General features: G+C 41.5%; 1 protein-coding gene across 1 annotated transcript in view; it reads left to right on the plus strand.

Moving 5' to 3' along the window:
- Positions 1 to 20690, plus strand: part of pkd1a (polycystic kidney disease 1a) — a 188922-nt gene that overhangs the window by 48011 nt on the left and 120221 nt on the right. The window contains exon 2 of the mRNA XM_060840959.1: positions 18251 to 18322. Within this exon, the coding sequence (XP_060696942.1) occupies positions 18251 to 18322 (72 nt within the window). The remainder of the gene's footprint in view (positions 1 to 18250; positions 18323 to 20690) is intronic.

The following is a 20690-nucleotide window of genomic DNA, read 5'->3' on the forward strand; positions in this document are numbered from 1 at the left end:
TCCCTAAACATCTTGTTATAAGAACAATGATTGTCAGAATTCTCAACAGCTTATTATGTCTGCACCCTCCCACAAGGAACATGTTGATGGTTGTTGATGGATTGTGGTTAGTGTGTGAGTTTTTCTTAAATGTCTAGCAGATGGATTTACTTCTTGAACTATATAGTTTATTCTTCTAAAGCCTTTCTGGATACAAGATTCTTATGGTTCTACTGCAGTCTTTTCAATCAAGACTTCCCACACTGGAATTACAGTAGCAGGGTTAACATTTTGTCTTGTGTGACACATCCTGCCAAACCTCACTCTCTTTCTGCATTGAAAATCCTGCATTACAGTAATCCCATTCTATAAAACAACCTAAAAGAAACACATAAAACTAATGCAACCTTAAACGACAGAAATGAATTTCAAAAGTTGCCTCATATTTCACCTTTTTGGGACTCTGCTGAAGAAAGGTTTCTTAGAATCATATGGAACTGAGTGAGGCCATTCGGTCCTTTGTGTATGCACTGACTTTTTGAAAGAATGAACCAATTGGCACCACCAACCGCTCCCCATCCTCTCATTCCCGTAATTCTCCAGCTTTTTCCACATTTGAGCATTTAGCCAATTAACTTATGAAAGCTTCTGTCAAATCAACTTCCAAGAATCTTGCAGCACATTCTAGCTCAGAACAACTCTTTTTTTTTAAGAAAAATAAACACTCAACAATCAATGCTGTAAGTCTGAAATAGAAACAAAATAGTTGGAGAAACTCAGCAGGTCTGGCAGAATCTGTGGAGAGAAAGCAGAGTTAATGTTTCAGGTCCAGTGACCCTTCTTCAGAAATATGGTTGAGTGTTACAGAGCAACCATGATTTAAAATGAAGTGTTAATGGAAAAGAAGTGTCAAGCCTAGAATTTATTGCCCATTCTTAATGGTCTCCAAAAAGGTGATGTCAAACTGCCTTCCTTGGGGTATAGGTACTCCCATTGTGCTGTTAGGTGCAGAGTTCCAGAATTTTAAACTAGTGACACTGAAAGAATGTGACTTGGAGGGGAGTGTGAAGCTGGTGTGTACTTTTGTACCTGTTAGCCTTGTCCTGTTTTAGTGGTAGATGTCATGGATTTGGAATGTACTATTGAATAAGACTTTGTGAATTTCTGCAGTGCACCTTACAGACTTGCCATTGTGCATGGGTGATAGAGGGAGTGAATGTTTCAGGTGATGGATCAGGCACTGATCAGGTGCTTTGTCCTGTCCCATTACCAAAATGATAAACGTAATGATTGATTTACTGTCGTATCTGGATTAGGCATCTTTCTTAGTCTGGGGAAATACTACATCAGTTTGCAACAGAGAGTATCATTCTCTAATTTTAAAAATTGAGTGAAATTGGCCTTCGTCAGAACATTTTACATAGTAATGTACAAGTTGTAGAACCAAGAGGTTATCACCAACAAGAAAGATTGAAGAAGCTGGGGCTCTTTTCTATAGAAAAGTGACAGTCTTTAGTATTATTAAAGGGTTTGATAGGGCAGACGTAGATAAGGTGTTTCCATACGTATAGGGCATCCAAAATTACTGTGAACAGTTGTAAGGGATTTTGTCCCCATCTACAACTGACATTTATCTGGTACTTTTTTTTACATAGATAGCTTTATAGAATGCTTTATCTGACAAAATGTGATGCTCAGGCACTTAACAAGACATTAGGACTGGTCACTCAGCTCTTATTCAAAGAGTTGTGTCAAAGAGCATACTAAAGAGAAACAGAGTGATGGAGTAGTCTGGGGAAGGAATGCCAGGGCTTACGCTTAGGCAACTTATGTCACATCTGTCAGCGATGGAATAATGAACATCAGGGATGCACTAAAGGCCAGAACTGGATGTACAGAGATCCCAGACAGTTGTGGGGCTGGAAGAAGGGACAGAGATGGGAAGGTCTGAGGCGGTGAAGGGATTTGATTTCTGTATTTGGTCCAACAATACTCAAAGTCAGATGAAGGACAAGTACATAAGTGCCAAAATATCTACACTCAAGAACTCTGGTCGCTTTTGTAGAAACCCTGTAATGTGGATGCAGGCCATTTGGCTCAACAAGTCCACACTGACTCTCCAAAGAGTCATACCCCAACCCTACTCCTGTAACCCTGTGTTTCTCATGGATAATCCACCTAACCACGCAGCCCTGGACATTATGGGCCATTTAGCATGGCCAATCCACCTAACCTACACACCTTTTGACTATGGGAGGAAACCGGAGCACCTGGAGGGAACCCACACAGACTCAGGGAGAATGTGCGAGCTCCTCACAGATAGTTGCCTGAGGGTGAAATTGCCACTTTAATACATAACCTTTGCCATGATTAGACACTTTGTATCAACATCAGTATCATGCCCTGCTGTGAAGATCTCCCACTTCGGCCAGAACAGCACTGTTATGATTTTCTACTTCCATTGTGTGTCATTCACCGTAAGGATTGCATTATTCCTCTTAATATTGTAAGTGATTGAATTTCAGATAGTTCAAGATAAGTAATGTCAGCAATATTGGAACCAAACTGGTTTCTTGCTGGAAATGTCAAAATGAATCCTGATCCAGGAGTAGTAAAGGTTCAATGAAACCATTGGCGTTGCCTCATGGGTAATGCAGAGATCAGAGTTTCCTAATGGAAATTCTGCCAAACTTCAATTCCAATTGCAGGTCTAGGAAAATTTTAAGAGAGAGGTCAGCAACTCAATGTTACAGCAAGGTCAAAAGAATAATTGGGTTTGACAGTGAGTGAAGATTCTGGGCAGAAGCATAATCCATTCCAGCAGCCTTGGCTCCAACTTATTTTGGTTTGAAACTTAATCCAGAGGAGGAGAGTGGTAGTTAGAAGTTAGGACTTCAGATGCATTGATGGTTGCATTCTGTCCTGTTCTAGGCACAACATTTTATAAAGGTCATGAAGGCTTTGGGCAGGGTACAGAAGAGATTTACTCAAACAGTTCGAGACATAAAGAATTACAGTTGTGTGGATTGGCTGGAGAAGTTTGAGTTGTTTTCCCTATAGCAGAGGAGGTTAAGGGGAGATTTGATAGAGGCATTTATAATCATGAAGCATTTAGATAGAATCATTATTTCTAATAACTGAAGGGTTGATAATCATTATGCATAGATTTAAGGTGCATTGCAAAAAGGAAAAGAGGTGACATGAGACAATAGGTCTTTATTTACAATGTTTAGGATTTGGACTGCACTAAATTTGACAGTTGAAATTGACTTTATACTAGCCTTCAAAAGCAAATTGGATATGCATTTGGTACTGGTAAAGTTTTAGAGATATTGGGAAAGAGTGGAGATGTGGAAATAACAGGATTGTTCTTTGTAATTGCAAGCTGATGGTGAACTTTTGTGTTGAACCCCTTTACAAAGCTATGATTCTGTAATGCAGCAAGTGTCATCTTGTTAACACCATGATATCACAAACATTGCTGGAATGGAAGGGAATATGTATATGGTTGGATATGTTGGAACTGAACAACAGGGGGAGTTATATGAAATCTGAAGTGTACAAACATTAGAAAAATAATTCTATATTGTATGGAATCTGATTCAAAGAACAGTGAAAAGATATCAAACTGGATTTTCTAGTTAAGATAATGACACCATAACTTACAGTAATTCGATAATGATGATGGTTCTTGCCTGTTTGGTGCTAACTACATAACAACATTTGGCATTTGTTTTGGTATGTATTAAATAAGATTAGAACTTGTCCATATGACTCAGAGAATCATAAGGATTATGTAAAATTCACAATATTGAAACAACGGATCATTCAGATTAATTGATCCATGTTGGGGATTATGCTTCTCTCGTTTTTCAATCTTGGGTTACAACTCTGTTTGAAATCTATCCCATTCTTCATAGTGGTAGACTGACACATCATGATGGAGGGTATACTCAGTGTTAAGGTGGGACTTTCTCACTACAAGGACTATGTGGTGGTTCCTTCTGCTGATATTGTCATGGAGAGGTGCACCTGGAAAAAAGGTAGATTGGTGAGGACAAGGCAAAGTAGGTATTTTCCTCTTGCTGGTTCCATCCTCATCTGTCACAGATCCAAAAAGGCTGCTGTTTCCTTTAGGACCCAACTGGTTTGGTGGTGCAGACAAGCCAGTCCTGGTGATGGATATTGTACACTCCATCCATTTGACATCCTCAATGTATCCTCCAAGTGGTTTTCAATATAGAGAAGAGCTCATTCATCACCTTGAGGTGGGTTGGGGGAAGGGCATGTTTGAAGGGGGAGGTAATCAGCAGGAAGTTTCCTTGTCCATATTTGATTTGATACCATGAGATCGTATGGAGTCAATTTTGAGCACACATAGGGAAACTCCCCGGACTGTACACCATGTTCTGCTATCTCTTGCTAATCTGTCCTGTCAGTGGAACAAGACATACCGAGGGAGGGTGGTGGTATTATCTAGGACATTGTGAGATTTGGTTATGTCAGGCTGTTGCTTGACTAAAGAGGATTCTCTCAATTTTGGCACAAATGCCCATTTGTAAATAAGGAAGACTTTGCAGTGTCCACAGAGCTGGGCGCGGTGTTGTCGTTTCCATTGCTTTGGTTAATGCTAGTTGATCTGGCTGATTTCATTACTCCGTCAGACTTAGCTGTGGTTAAATACAGTTGAGTGGTTTGCTGGGACATTTCAGAGCTAACCATTTTGCTGTGGGTCTGGAGTCACACATAGGTCAGGTCAAGTGAGGATGGCAGTTTTCCTTCCCAAAAAGACATTAGCAAACCAGATGCACTTTTTACACAATTGACAATGGTTTCACGGTCATCTTTAAACTAGATTTTTTAAACAATTCAGAAATTTTTTTTTGTTTTATCCTGCCGTGTTGAAATTTGACCACATAACCCCTGGAGCATCGTTAGCCTCTGGAGTAGTTGTCCAGTGACAATACTACCGCATTACCACTTCCTTCTGATTAGAAATTAAATACATTTTTAGAATGTTTGTTTGTAGAGCCAGCAAATATTTTCATATCTTTCATATCTTCCAAACTGTAATCCATTTAATGTTCTATGAATGGATTTGTTTTGTGCTGTTTACACTGAACCTTTGCATTGTTTCAATCCTAAAATGTCTAATTATATTTAATCCCTAATCTTTTATTGCTGTAGTTTTAAGAGGAATCCTGCACACCACTGAGTAATAATGGTGGATAAACACCATTTCATCCACTACTGCAGTGTGTCATGGTCCATGAAAGATGCGGCTAAGCTTTGTGATAACAGTCAAAGTCCAGTTTCTGGGTGGTTAAGAACATAATTGGATTGAGCACAGAAACTCAGGACTGAATGTTCATGGAGTATTGGACCATCTCCCCAATTTTTTCATTATCCAGCTGATTGCACAAAGTTACCACTTAGAGATTTATTGCCACAACAACGGAAAACAGCGCAGCAGTGCAGCCTTGGTAAACTGATGCATTTGCTATTAAAGTCCATCAATGGTTGATCAGCAGGAACACATCCACCTTTCTCTAACCTCCCATGACATCTGCAAGCCATATGTATATGGCACTGAATTCAAGGTTAACCATCTGTATCCAGAGTTGAAAGAAAGGATCAATTGTTTGAGATAAGGTTGAGTTGGGAGAAGGATCCCTTTATTTAGTGTTGGATTCATTTTTAGAGATGGATCTTACCTGTTATTACACACTGTGCCAATGAAGGAGAATGCAACCATGAAAGGTTCTTCACAATTGTTACAGCCTGCATTCATATTGTACTTTTGACATGGTGGTGTGTCCCCAGGACCCGAATCAGAGAGTCTGATTGAAGTGGGGATAGATGGTGAGGTTGAAGAGAGGAATGCCAGAGTTTAAGCTGAAAACAAAGCTGTCAAGAAAAGAAACTGAATCAAGCTTTGGAAGAGTTAGATAGAAGGACTTGCATTTTTATAGCACCTTGCACAACCACAGGAAATCCCAAGGCCTTTTGCAACCACCGGGATAGTTTGAAGTTGTAATGTAATATATATAACGTATAGGCAATCCACGTCCAGGACAGTTTTATGAACTGCAATGTGAAAAGAACTATGTAAGTTTTTTTACAGTGGTGTTAGTTGAGGGATAAATGTAGGCCAGGTCATCAGGAAGTACTTCCCTAGTCTGTATTTTTAACATCTACCTGAGATGGAAGCTCATTTAACATCTCATGCAAGTAACAACATGTCCAGTCGTGCTGCTCTCCCTCAATTCTGTAATGAGCGGGTGAGCCTGGTTTATGTGCTCAGGTGTCTGAAGCAGTGCCTTCTGACAGCGAGGTGAAAGTGCAACCCACTGAGCCATGCATGGCTGACACCAACGGATAATTGTATCGCTTTTAACAGCCATTTTGGAGCACAGTAGAAATGTAATAAGTGATGAAAGCAGAGGCTTAATAAAAATGAAATGCTGTAGAGTCAATTGGAAAAAGAAGGTAGGATGAACTTTTTTACATGCAGTAATTGAACGAGAACTAAGCACATTACCATTAACCCTCTGGCTGTATTCCTAAATGACATGGTGTATATATAATACAGGGAAGGTTTCATTCTTGGCAATTTGCCCTCGTTTCCCTTCCACTTTCATAAACTTTGGATGAAGCCCGTGGAAATCGATTTTTAAAAAATGACCTAATTTTTGGCAGACACTCTGCCTCATACTTTCTGTGGCTTCACTGTCAAGACCTCACCTATTGGCTTCCACTTGCAATAAGAAAAAGTATATAATTTACATCTTGAGCATGAGGCAGACATTAATATTCATAAAAGTCCAGCAGTCAGCCAGAACATAAAAGGCGTCGGGAATTCAACAGTACAGACTCTGTGCAATGCCCCCTCTGGGGGCAATTCGTGGTCTAGAGATATTGTTGCAGGTGTTTGCTGATGGAGGCCAGTTTGTAAGCTTTGTACCAGATGTGGTAACACAGCACAGCTGGAACCAAGAAACTGCTTTTCAGCTACTTTATTTCAAGTATGAATTAGCTATGTCAACACTGAATGGCATTCAAATTCCATGATACAGATAGGAGGAAAAGGTGGTTTGTAGAAGGGTCATGAGTTTGTTTCCACTGTTGATGGGAATTGGAGAAAATGTTTACTGAGTCCTCTGTTTTTCCACCAGACACGCAAATGGGTCAAAATGATTTACATTAGGACCAAACTACAAACTCACGGTTGCATGACTTGTGTCTGATGATCCGACGGAAAGAATGGTACACATCCCCTCGCTTTCCTAAAGCCCCGTTAATTTTTAATCATGCATTGTTCTATTTCTCCATTTTGCATAAGTCCTCAATGAGAATGGCACCAACAATGTAAAAAGACTTGCATTTGTCCAGCAACTTTCACAAGCTGTGGACATCTCAAAGCCATTTATTCATTCATGGGATGTGGGCATTGCCAGCCTGGCCAGCATTCATTACTCATCCCCTCTAACTTGAAAAATTGCTTGAATTTCCTGTCCTAGCTTTGTATAATTTATTTCTTTTTATAGTTTATGTAAATAAAATGGCGGCAGCTTATGGCAACTTATCCATATTTTACAGTATTTTCATCATTACGTGTAACCATAAATTACTATTACTTAAGTGCAGGTGAGCTGCCATCTTGTAGCATTGCAGTCGCTGAAACATAATGACTGTTGCAACAGCCAATTCACACACAGGGAGCTTCCACAGTGATCAGAGAGTGTATTTTAGAAATGTTGGTTGAGGGACAAATATGAGCCTTTCTCTTCTTTAAAATAGGGCTGTGGGATATGAACATGTGAACCAAGAGCAAAAGTAGACCATTCCACCCCTCGAGTTTGCTGCACTATTCACTAAGATGGTGGCTGATTTTTTTATATCCATCCTGGAGGATACCAGTTGAATATCTCCTCCTCCAAACAATCTGTGTGTATTATCCTGGAGAAGGTGACAAAGGACTTGAACCCGCAGGTCTTTGATAGAGACAGTGCTGGCAACAGAGTCAGAGCTAACATAACCTTCCTGGCCTTGGCTTTTAGAGTATAGAACAGAATATGGTAGTGCAGAAAGAGGCCAACTAGTCCAATGAGTCCAAATCAAACCTCTGAAGAGCGTTTCTCCCGATACAAACTTATCAATAATCACCCACTGTTCATCTGCAAACTGTAACCTCACTCAAAAGAAACCCGTCTATATCAAAAAATTCAATAAGGTTGATTAAGCAGGAGCCTGGACATTTGCAACCAGGCAACATGACAAGCTGGAAAGAGATACAAAAGGCATCTGTTCCAGTACTGCGCTAAAACAAACACACAACACAATTGATCCTCTTTCAAGTCAACATTTGCAAAGTCTGAAACCCAGTCACACAATGTTGGGAATGGTGTCAGCTGTTCAGAATGGGACACTTTCAAACTGGCTTACATCTGTTCAGCTAATCCTCCAAGTTTACAGAAACAACTTGCATTTATCTAGCATACATAAAATAGATTAGACTTACAGTGTGGAAACAGGCCCTTCGGCCCAACAAGTCCACACAGACCCGCCGAAGCGCAACCCACCCATACCCCTACATTTACCCCTTACCTAACACTATGGGCAATTTAGCTTGGCCAATTCACCTGACCCGCACATCTTTGTGACTGTGGGAGGAAACCGGAGCACCCGGAGGAAACCCACGCAGACACGGGGAGAACGTGCAAACTCCACACAGTCAGTCGCCTGAGTCGGGAATTGAACCCGGGTCTACAGGCGCTGTGAGGCAGCAGTGCTAACCACTGTGCCACCGTGCCGCCAAATAATTATCTCATACACCTCTCAGGCAAAAAAAAACTTCAATAAATATTAGGTTAGTTCCCAAAATTTTGGCCAAAGAGGTAAGCTTTAAGAAGTGTCTCAGAAGAGAAGAGTGAAAATTTAGAGAGGGAATTCCAGAACCCAGGTAGCAGAAGGCACTGCCACTGACAGTGGAGAGATTTAAGTTGAGAACAGGCAAGACACTGGGATTAGGAGAGCCAAAGTCTAATGTTTGCACCAAACACAGTCCAAGTAATAGTTATAGTTCCAAGGATGGTTATAAATGGTTCAATTGTCCCACACAGGAAATGATCCAAGTTAATATTAATTGGGACAAAGAGAAAAATAAAATCCAAGTGAAAGGGAAATGATCAGAAGTTCCACTTAAACCAACTCTTCAGGAACTCTTACTGGAAAATGGAGTTGTGCAGTTAACATTGTGCTGAGCTTGCTGCAAATAAATTGTCAATTATTGTCCAAAAATGGTGCTGCAGGGCAAGCCATTGAGCACATGACTTGCGATCAGTTTCTTTTCAATATTGTCAGAACTCATGTAATATTAGATGATGAGTGGAATTTAATCCAGGGAACAGAGGTCTAATGCCAATTGAAATGACCGATGGTGAGTTCTTCCCAGATCAATGACGACCACAGTGGCAAGAGTCAATTGGCAGCTTCTCACGTCTGTCAGTGTCACTAGGGGGCTGGTGGCAATGAACCCCACAGAGTCTCAGGGTCATCTGTGCCAAGCCACAGGTGAGTAAGGGCAGAATGGGGAGGTCATAGGGAGGCATTTTCAGGCTTTTTGAGCAGCAGGGGAGTGGGAACTGGCTGTCAGCAGTGGTGACACTACCGAAAAACAGGTGAAAAACCAGTAATACTGGGAAACAAATATACTGGAGCATTATTCTGAGGTATACAAAACAAGTTACGACCTGTGCGCATCATTCACACGTTTTTACAAATCTTTCCTTCTGAACCCAGCACTTGGTCCCTTAATCAGGCATGGAATGCCTGACAATGAGGGATCTCACTCTTGGGAATGGGGTTTGCTTTTTGTTCCCTGTACGCTCAATTTAATGCCCTCCTATGTTCATACTCACCTCAGGAAAACACATTAAATTCCACCCCATGATGAAATATGGCAATATTCCAATTCTGAAAGAAATAAAAGCCTTTCCATATTTTTTGCCAACAAAATGTTGGTACTTATTTTTATCCTTTTATTGTTTATTGAATAAAGTATTTTGGCAAAACTGCCAGTTATATAGAATGTTTGTGTATCATTGGATGCCAAGGAAAATTGCACTGTCCACCACCACCTCAGGATATCCCACAGTTCTTTCAAGCCAATTAATTTTTAAATTGTAGTCGCTATTGTACTATTGGGGATGGTACAGCCAACTCACAGTAAACACAGTAAATGAGTAAATCAGCGGAACTGCGCTAATATCTGAATAGCTATATCAATAGCTAATATCTCAATAGCTATTATTGAACTGACTTTATTTCTACAACAGAAAAGTCCTTTGAGTCCAGGAGTTGGGAAGTCATGTTTAGGTTGTACAGGTCATTGATGAGGCCTCTTCTGGAGTAATCTGTGCAGCCTGGTCACCCAGTTATAGGAAGGATACTATTAAGCTAGAGAGCATTCAGAAGAGATTTACTAAGCTGTTGCTGGGTATGGAAGGTTTGTTAGGCTGAGACTTTTTCCATTGGAGCATAGGTGGTTGAGAGATGCCCTTGTAGAAGTTCATAAGATCACAAGGGGTATAGATAGGGTTAATACTGGGTGTCTTTTCCCTAGGATGGGGGTTTTCAAGGTTAGGGGGCATATTTTTAAAGTGACAGTAGAGAGACTTTAAAAAGATATGAGGGGCAAATTATTTACAGAGAGGGTGATCCTCATGTGGAATGAACTTCCTGAGGAAGTGGTGGATGCAGACACAGTTAAAACATTGAAAAGACACAGAGATAAGAACATAAATAGGAAGGGTTTGGAGGGATATGGGCCAGGAGCAGGCAGGTGGGACTAGTTTAGTTTGGGATTGTGTTTGGCGTGGACTGGTTGATCCGAAGGGTGTGGTTCCATGCTGTATGACTCTATGAGTAAAAATAAAATACTGCAGATGCTGGACAACTGAAATAAAAACAAAGTGCTGGAGAATCTCAGCAGGTCTGGCAACATCTATGACGAGAGAAACAAGAGCTAACATTTCGAGTCCGATAAGACTCTCCTTCAAAGCTTTATTTTCACCTCCCATAAGAGAGGGCAAAATAACGAAATGTGCAAATATCTTTGTGACATACTACTGCAGCTGTTTTTGTGATTTTGGCTGGAGATAAATATGGGACTGGGCACTGGGGAGTACAACAGTAGGTTTCATTAAAGTATACCTGGGTAGGGGCGGTGGTGGGCAAGTGAAACAGAGGGCCCTTGTTAACCCAGACCCATCATCTGCACATTGACAACAAGAACACAGGGGTCCAGGAACCAAACACACAATATCAAAACCAATAAACTTGTAAAATTAGGGATTTGTTCTCATAAAACAAATACATTAGGATTTTTAGCACTAATTTACTTTTTGACAGAAAACTGTGCAGTAAATCTTCAATAAACCCAGTTATTAATCAAAATTAAAAATAACTTTGAGCATTTCCCATGTGCGTCATTCAATGTGCCATCATACTGGTTGAGATATTAGACAAAAGATCTATTTGCCTTCTCCAATAGCAGGGAAATTCATTGAGAAAACTAATCGTCCATCTTTGTTGTTGCTTGTGGGATCCTGCTGTGCACAAAATGGGTGCCAGTGTTGCTCAGTGCTGATACCCTCAAAATGCTCTCTGCAGTCATGTAGAGTATTCATATGCAGTAGCCTTGTCAGTACTGCCCATGATATCATTCCATCCAGTTCATTCATATTTATTGCGCCTATTTGGATGCTGCAATGTTTTTTCCTGGTAGAACACCTCCACTACATGGGCATGTGCAAAACCTTCTGAATATGCAATGTGAACCTTTTGGGGATGTTAGGAGACACAGCTTTACCTTTAAAATAACAAATGGTGGCACCCTATTGCCTGTCATGAGAACACATATCTCTTTAAAATAAATTACTTTTATGTGGAACAATATTGCGATGTTTACTTTGTATTACATTTTTCTCAGCTTCTGCCTCAATAAACTGGCTGAGCTATCACTGGAATTGAGATTAATCATCTGGAGTGGAAGTCAGTTAAACACACATTTGGTCCTGCATAACCTATTTCTTGGCCTTTCAAGGGACTGATACAAATCCTGGCCTGGAATTGAAGCTGATTTGAATTCAGCTTCTTTGTTAAGCAGACTTTGTTTGATTCAGGCCTGGCTTTTCCTGTCCCTCTCTCTGTACCCCTCCTAACGTTATGAAAAAAATATTTCAGGACAATGCCAAAACTGCAGGTCAGTGAATCGGATAATTTTTCTATTTCAGACTTGGTTGAATTTGATTGTACAGTGTCTTCAGACTTAATATCAGCAGTAGCTTCTGAAATAAAAGTTTTTAACCCATTCATTTCTAAAAAGATGTTTGCCAATCGAGGAACATAGTAAGGTTCCCTTATGATGCTATGCACAAGCAATCATTAACCCAGGTGCATAAAACATATGTTATGGATACATTCTGTTTGATTGTTTGCCAATATGTTCAAATATGACAACCATATGAATCGTGTGCTATACTTTACCTCGGCTTGGGCATTTAATGTATGCAATGTGAAATACTTATTCAAATAAAGAGTGGGGAACATAATCATTCAGACGTTACAAGTATAGAGTTATATATGCAGCATAATAATAAAAACAAAAAACTGTGAATACTGGAAATCTGAAACAAATACAGAGACTGCTGAAGAAACTCAGCAGGTCTGGCTGCTTCAGTGGAAAGAGAAACAGCAATGTTTCAAGTCCAGTATGACTGTTCTTCAGAATTGTATACAACAGTTTGATTGTTAACAGTCGGATGTGAGTTTTACTGCAAAAGATAATAGACCAACAGTTAGCTAGATTGAGCATAAGATTTAAGACTGGATAATCTGTGTCTAACTGTGGCCAGTCTTTAATTTTAGCCTGGATTTTGTGCTTGCTGTTTTAATTCTCTGAAATAATCTAAATTTTGGAGAGGACAGATTAAAAAGCAATATACACATATGGATGCACCCCTTTGTAGAAACAAAGTGGTTGACCAGTGTGCCTAAGATTTGCAAATTGAATGCAACGGTGATGGTCAATTGAGTTTAAACAACCAAGGGGTGGCTTCTTTCTGCAGCTTCCTCCACAGCCTTTGCATGTGTGTATGGGCTTCTTATAGCCAGGAGAATGTTTGCCATGGATCTGAAGATGTGCAGTACAGTCAGTATCCCAACAGTCCACAGCAGACATCTACATGCTTAGAATAATGTAGACTCCTTCACAATTATCTTAAATCCACCTGTGGTTATAATCAGCCTGAGAACCTGCGAATCTTATCAGGTTAGGTATTATAATTGAAATTGGCAGCTAAGGTTCAGCTTCAAACCTTGTCTCTGTAGGAGGCTGCCTTCTGATTTTGCCCTTCTGATATATGCAATTGCTTCTGCAATAAAGTCAATTGCTCAATATTTCCTACAGTTGTACTGGCTGACCAGTGAGCTGACTGTAATTCCAATCACAGGCTATTGACCTCCGCGGTAATAATGTAGAAAACATGGCAGCATATTTGCACACAGCAAGGTCTCACAAATACTAATAAGATAAAAAAAACAGATAATCCTGTTTTACGTTAATGTTCGTTTTTAAGATTAAATCCTGAGCAAGATGCCAGAGGGAACTGCCCTGTTCCTTTTGAAAAAAAACTTTCCATCTATCTAACAGCACAGATGTAATGCCACATCCAAAAAAAAACAAGACAGCTGTGAGTGCAGCATTCCATCAGTACTGTACTGGAAATCCCTGCCCAGATTTTGCACACTCGTTGAAGGATTTGGAGAAGAGGGCACTGACTGTTAAACCACAAACTTGCTGCTCACACAAGGCTTGGTGCATCTGTTACCCATGCAATTAAAAACTGTTTCCCTTCCTGATGGTTATTTTCTTTTAGTGTCTTATGTTTAAGCTGGGCAGCAAGAGCAAAAGTTGAGAACTCCCACCAGTGCCACCAAATTTGCTGAGGTGGTTTCGCAGGAAGGAGTGTTGGGTGTAGTATGGCCATGAAAACAGCAATTCATCATCTACTGAATAGAACAGACTTGTGTAAAATTTCTCTTCTTTGTGCCAATTTCTATGGCTTTGAGCTATGTTGCTGGTCAATGGGTGAAGGAACACTTAGCATTTAGTCAATTTGTATTACTCAATTAATCTCTTATAGTCACATGCAGTTTGTGGCTACAGAGACATCAGATTTACCACAAAGTAGGAAATCAGGCCTACTCCTGTTACACCAAACACAAGGAACATTACAAACCTGCTGTAGCAAATTGCATTTAACCTTTTCCTACCTCCCAGAAACTTGAGTCAGAATCTTCTTCCCCTGAAGGTGGAGATATTTTCTAATTGATCTATTCAGAGATGTTATTATGTAATTTTGTAGCAGGATTTGAACCCAGGCTTCTTGCCCCAAAGGTAGAGACACTAGCACTACAACAGCCCACACGAGAGGTGGGGAATATTTTCTAACCAACCTGTTCGGTGATATAATTACACACTTTTGGAGCAGCTTAGACTTGAATCCATGCCTGTTGGCTCAAACATAGCGACACTATAACTGCACTATGGCGGCCAAGGTTCAGCTTCAAACCTTGTCTCTGTAGGAGGCTACCTTCTGATTTTGCTTTTCTGATATATGCGATTGCTTGTGCACTAAAATCAATTGCTTAATGTTTCCTACAGTTGTACTGGCTGACCAGTGAGCTGACTGTAATCCCAATCACAGGCTATTGACCTCCGCTGTAATATTGTTGTAAACATGGCAGCATATTTGCACACAGCAAATCAGTCTCCTGGCATGAACGCTGAGCAAAACAGCTGTCCGGGCGCTTTGAGAAAGGTTATTTGGTGACTAACTGCTGTGTGTGGGATCCCACTGTTCAGTGCCACGTTTCCTGAATTACAGCAGTGATTTCATGATAAAGATGTAACACCAGCATGATGTTTACATTACGGGACTAGTAATCCAGAGGCCTGGAGTTATGATTTGGAGATATGAGTTCAAATCCCACCACAGCTGCTGAGGTATTTAAATTGAATAAATCTGGAATTCAAAAGCCATTTCATTAATGTTGACCTCGTAACCTTTTGAAACAAAAGGCTACCTGGCTCATGCCATTAGAGAAGAGTATTTGTTGTCCTTACCTAACCTAGTCTACAATTACTAAGCAACATTGTTGACGACTAAAAGACAGCAAAGTTACTCAGTTGTCAAGAAGGCAGCTCACCACCACTATTTCAAGGCCATCAAGGGGTGGGGAAATAAATCTTTGTTTTGCCAACAACACTTACATCTAGTGAATTTTTTTTTAAAAAAAGCTCACTTGGCAACTTTGGGAAATCCTGAAATTGTAAAGGTGTTATAGCAATAGAAGTCTTTCCAACGTTACTGACACTGCATATTGATGTTTCAAATTGTTGAGGGCTTGAGATAACCACCCAGTCCCAGGAACACTGGCTGATTTCCAGCCATCCTTGATCAAGTATGTCAAGGTGAGCTGCATACTTTATCAGCGTTTCGGGCAAAAGCCCTTCATCCGGAATAAAGGCAGAGAGCCTGAAGGGTGGAGAGATAAGCTAGAGGAGGGTGGGGGTGGGGAGAAAGTAGCATAGAGTACAGTAGGTGAGTGGGGGAGGGGATGAAGATGATAGGTCAAGGAGGAGGGTGGAGTGGATAGGTGGAAAAGAAGATAGGTGGGTAGGACAAGTCATGGGGACAGTGCTGAGCTGGAAGTTTGGAACTAGGGTGAGATGGGGGAAGGGGAAATGAGGAAACTGTTGAAGCCCACATTGATGCCCTGGGGTTGAAGTGTTCCGAGGCAGAAGATGAGGCATTCTTCCTCCAGGTGTCTGGTGGTGAGGGAGCGGCGGTGAAGGAGGCCCAGGACCTCCATGACCTCGGCAGAGTGGGAGGGAGAGTTGAAATGTTGGGCCACAGGGCAGTGTGGTTGATTGGTGCGGGTGTCCCGGAGATGTTCCCTAAAGTGCTCTGCTAGGAGGCGTCCAGTCTCCCCAATGTAGAGGAGACTGCATCGGGAGCAATGGATACAATAAATGATATTGGTAGATGTGCACGTAAAACTTTGATGGATGTGGAAGGCTGCTTTAGGGCCTTGGATGGAGGTGAGGGAGGAGGTGTGGGCACAGGTTTTGCAATTCCTGTGGTGGCAGGGGAAGGTGCCAGGATGGGAGGGTGAGTTGTAGGGGGGCGTGGACCTGACCAGGTAGTCACGGAGGGAACGGTCTTTGCGGAAGGCGGAAAGAGGTGGAGAGGGAAATATATCCCTGGTGGTGGGGTCTTTTTGGAGGTGGCGGAAATGTCGGCGGATGATTTGGTTTATGTGAAGGTTGGTAGGGTGGGTGGATGATTTGGTTTATGCGAAGGTTGTCGGATGATTTGGTTTCCCCACCACCAGGGATATATTTCCCTCCCCACCCCTTTGCACCTTCCACAAAGACCGTTCCCTCCGTGACTACCTGGTCAGGTCCACGCCCCCCTTCAGCCCACCCTCCCATCCTGGCACCTTCCCCTGCCACAGCAGGAACTGCAAAACCTGCGCCCACACCTCCTCTCTCACCTCTATCCAAGGCCCTAAAGGAGCCTTCCACATTCATCAAAGTTTTACCTGCACATGTACTAATATCATTTATTGTATCCGTTGCTCCCGATGCGGTCTCCCCAGTAGGGAGACTGGATGCCTCCGAGCAGAGCGCTTTCGGGAACATCTCCGGGACACCCGCACCAATCAACCACACCGCCCTGCGGCCCAACATTTCAACTCTCCCTCCCACTCTGCCGAGGACATGGAAGTCCTGGGCCTCCTTCACCGCCGCTCCCTCACCACCAGACACCTGGAGGAAGAATGCTTCATCTTCCGCCTCGGAATACTTCAATCCCAGGGCATCAATGTGGACTTCAACAGTTTCCTCATTTCCCCTTCCCCACCTCACCCTAGTCCAAACTTCCAGCTCAGCACTGTCCCCATGACTTGTCCTACCTGCCTATCTTCTTTTCCACCTATCCACTCCACCCTCCTCCTTGACCTATCACCTTCATCCCCTCCCCCACTCACCCATTGTATTCTATGGTACTTTCTCCCCACCCTCACCCTCCTCTAGCTTATCTCTCCACCCTTCAGGCTCTCTGCCTTTATTCCTGATGAAGGGCTTTTGCCCGAAACATCGATTTTACTGCTCCTCGGATGCTGTCTGATCTGCTATGCTCTTCCAGCATCAGAATCTGGTTTCCAGTATCTGCAGGTCATTGTTTTTACCCTGCATACTTTATCAACCCTCCCTGTTTAAAGTGAGGTTCCTCAGGAGAGCCTGGGAACTGGTATTGGGAACTTTATAGTTCAGCGACTCTGTTACACACCAGATAAACATGTAGAGCTCCTAAGGAGCCAAAATCTGAGATTAAACAATTACATGGGGAGTAATTTTAACTGAACATGCTGGCTGAAATCCCCTAGGATTGGGTGGAACACTACATCTTGTCCAACTTCCCTCTCCAGCATGAAATGGGTTAGCGTGTGAAACTAGCATTACACTGAGTCCATCAGGGCCCTGATGAGTGGGTTAGATTGAAATTGCTCCTATAGTATTCATCAACAATGTTTTGTTTGTGGAAGTGAAGTTTCAGCCATGATCATATTGAATGGTGGAGCAGGCTCAAGGGGCTGAATGAGTGGCCTTTTCTTGATCCTATTGCTCCTGGTCTTAATCATCTTCCTTTACTATAAATGGAGTACGTTTGAATCTTCCTATACCAACCTATGTTTATATAGCACCTGAAGTGTGATAAAACATCCAAAGGCACTTCACAGAGGCTTTATAAAGCAAACTGGATCACGTGAGATACTAGTTGATGACCAAAACCTTGGTTAAAGAAATATCTTATAAGGTATGACTTAAAGGAGGAAGTTGAGATAGAGGAATCTGGGGCCAGAACTCCCTACCTCCTGTTCCTGACAGCTGAAGCATGGCTAAAATTGTAGAGCAATTAAAAGGGAGATGCTCAAGAGGCCAGAATTAATGAGCCACAGATATCTCAAAGGGTTATAGGGCTTGAGGAGGTTAGAGCCTTGGAAAGAAGTGAGGTCATGGAATGATTTGAAAATAAAGATGAAAATTTTAATATCAAAAGTTTGTATTATTGAGAGCCAATGAAAAATCAGCAAGCAGCGATGGTCATTAAAGCTTAAATGTCTTTTTGTTATCTTCCAGGGATCTTTCATACAATGGCATTATCTCGATAGATGATAACCTTTTGGACAATCTGACTTCCCTGGAGAAGTTGTAAGTGATTCACTTATTGATGTATTTGTCATGATACTGTTAATAATAAAATAAGTTATAGTTTTGCTCAGTCAAACAGTTTAATATTTCACATGATCTACAAAACTGTTGTAGCTGCACCCAGAATTCTTTGGGTTCAGTATAAAGGTCACAGTGCATGTATCCTACAATAATCATAACAATTCACCTATTGACATTGGCTCAGATACAGTTTAATATAATGTTCTCACAAAGACAAATATTTTACTCTTATCATAGGGCAAAACAAACACTACAGATCTATTCTTAGAACATTCAGAAACAGGCCTTTCCTAAGATCTAATTAACAAAAACATTCCTTATATGCTTTGGTTACCTCTGCTTGGTCTCCTGGCTAACCCCCCATCTTTCTTCATCCATTAACCTGAGCTCATTCCTGTTCTTGCCCATGCCCTAACTTTACCTCTGCATTTGCTGACCTACACTGGTTCCTGGTGCCCCAGTGTCAGAGAGTTGGAGAGTTTTTACAGCATGGAATAAGGCCCTTTGGCCCATCATGTCTGTGCTGGTCATCAAACATCTATCAATTCCATCCCCATTTTCCAGCACTTTGCCAGTAACCTTGAATTACCATGGAATTTCAAAGGCTCATTTAAATATTTATTAAATGTCTCAATGGTTCTTGCCTCTGCCACCCTGTTAGGGTGGGAATTCCAAATATTTATCACCCTCTGGGTGAATATATTTTTCCTTAAATCCCCTGCAAATCTTTTGCTCCTTAACTTCAACCTGTGCCCCTGGTTATTGACTCTTCTATTAAGGTGAAAAGTTTCTCACTATCTACATCCTTATGTCTCAAATTTAAAATTCAAGTTCTTGTGTTCAAATCCGTGTATGACCTCACTTTTCATCACCCCCTATCCCCAAGAAATCTTGTTCCCTTTCTTTAGACCTATAATCCTTCAAGAATTTTGGGTTCCTCCAATGCTCAGCTGTACTTTGTTGAGTTCCTTCACTCCAATTAACTATAAGCTCCAAATATCCTTCTGTAAGGCTCTCCACCTATCCTGCTTCCTTTTAAGTACTCCTTAAAACCTACCAATTTGACCAGGGTTTCCAGACCTATTGTTTCATTATGTGTCTTGGTGCCATTTAGTTTCCTAGTTCTTCTCCCTGTGAAGTATCTTGGGTAAAGTTCCATTATGTCAAAGGTGCTGTTGGATTGTAGGTTATTGTTCTTTTCTGGGACAGCCACCTCCTTCCTTTGTAGTGTTTCCATGGATGGAGGCAGAGTGTGAGAGCAGGAATTTGAGGGTATTTTCTCCTCCTTCGGCAGCCACAATATCAGCAGAAAGTCTGCCTCTGTTGCAAAGCCCTCTCTACTTCTAAACAGACGATTAACACTGTTGGAAATTTGTAACTCCAACTTCATTTCTGACCAGCATCCTACACTCGAAGCCTGAGGGATCGTTTGAATAGCCCATCGTGCACATACGGCATCACTTGTCTGTGTCAATGCGTTGAGTATTCACGCAATTCAAAGAAGGCAGATTTAGCCTGGGAATAATGGATTTACTTTATCATAAAGTACATGAAGGAACAAAATGCAGTTTTCATACTGAAAAATAAATATCTTCTACACTACATAACAAAAGTAAACTTAACTGATGAAACTACACAAACCTCTAGCTTCTCCTGTGCTAATTCATCCTCTACTCCTGTTAGACTGTTCAGGTTTATATGGGTTGGCCAGATTTTCAGCTCCAAACAGGGTTGAGGGGGATGGTTGTACTGGGTCGGCAAGCTAAAACATTGAAGATTCTGATTGCAAAAAGAAATGTCCTCTCCCTTTCTGCCCCTGTGTGCCTTGCAAATCAGAAAGGCCTTAGATTACGACCCTATGTACATCTCTTCCAAGGCCACTAGTGTAAGTTATACAAGAAATTTGAATCCTTATTTCCCAGCAGCCCTTTAAGATCTTATGTGGTTCAATAAGATCCCCTTTTAACCTTCAAATGTCCATTGGAATAGACACAATCTGGTCAACCTTTCCTCAGAAGGCAACATCTCCATTTCAGGACTCAACCTTGTGAACCTTCTCTGAATGACTTCCAATGCAAAAATATTCTTAAGTAAGTAATTCTAAGTATTTAGAGGTCATTGTGATAAAAGGGCATGGAGTATGTTCAGGGTTGCTGACTGTAAGGAAGGAAAAGCACAGCAGTTCAGGTAGCATCCGAGGAGCAGTAAAATTGGCGTTTCGGGCAAAAGCCCTTCATCCGGAATACAGGCAGAGTGCCTGAAGGGTGGAGAGATACAAGAGGGATGGGGAGAAAGTAGCATCGAGTGCAACAGGTTAGTGGGGGAGGGGATGAATTGATAGGTCAGG

The sequence above is a fragment of the Hemiscyllium ocellatum genome, chromosome 20 (genome assembly GCF_020745735.1).
Source record: "Hemiscyllium ocellatum isolate sHemOce1 chromosome 20, sHemOce1.pat.X.cur, whole genome shotgun sequence".
Lineage (NCBI taxonomy): Eukaryota > Metazoa > Chordata > Chondrichthyes > Orectolobiformes > Hemiscylliidae > Hemiscyllium > Hemiscyllium ocellatum.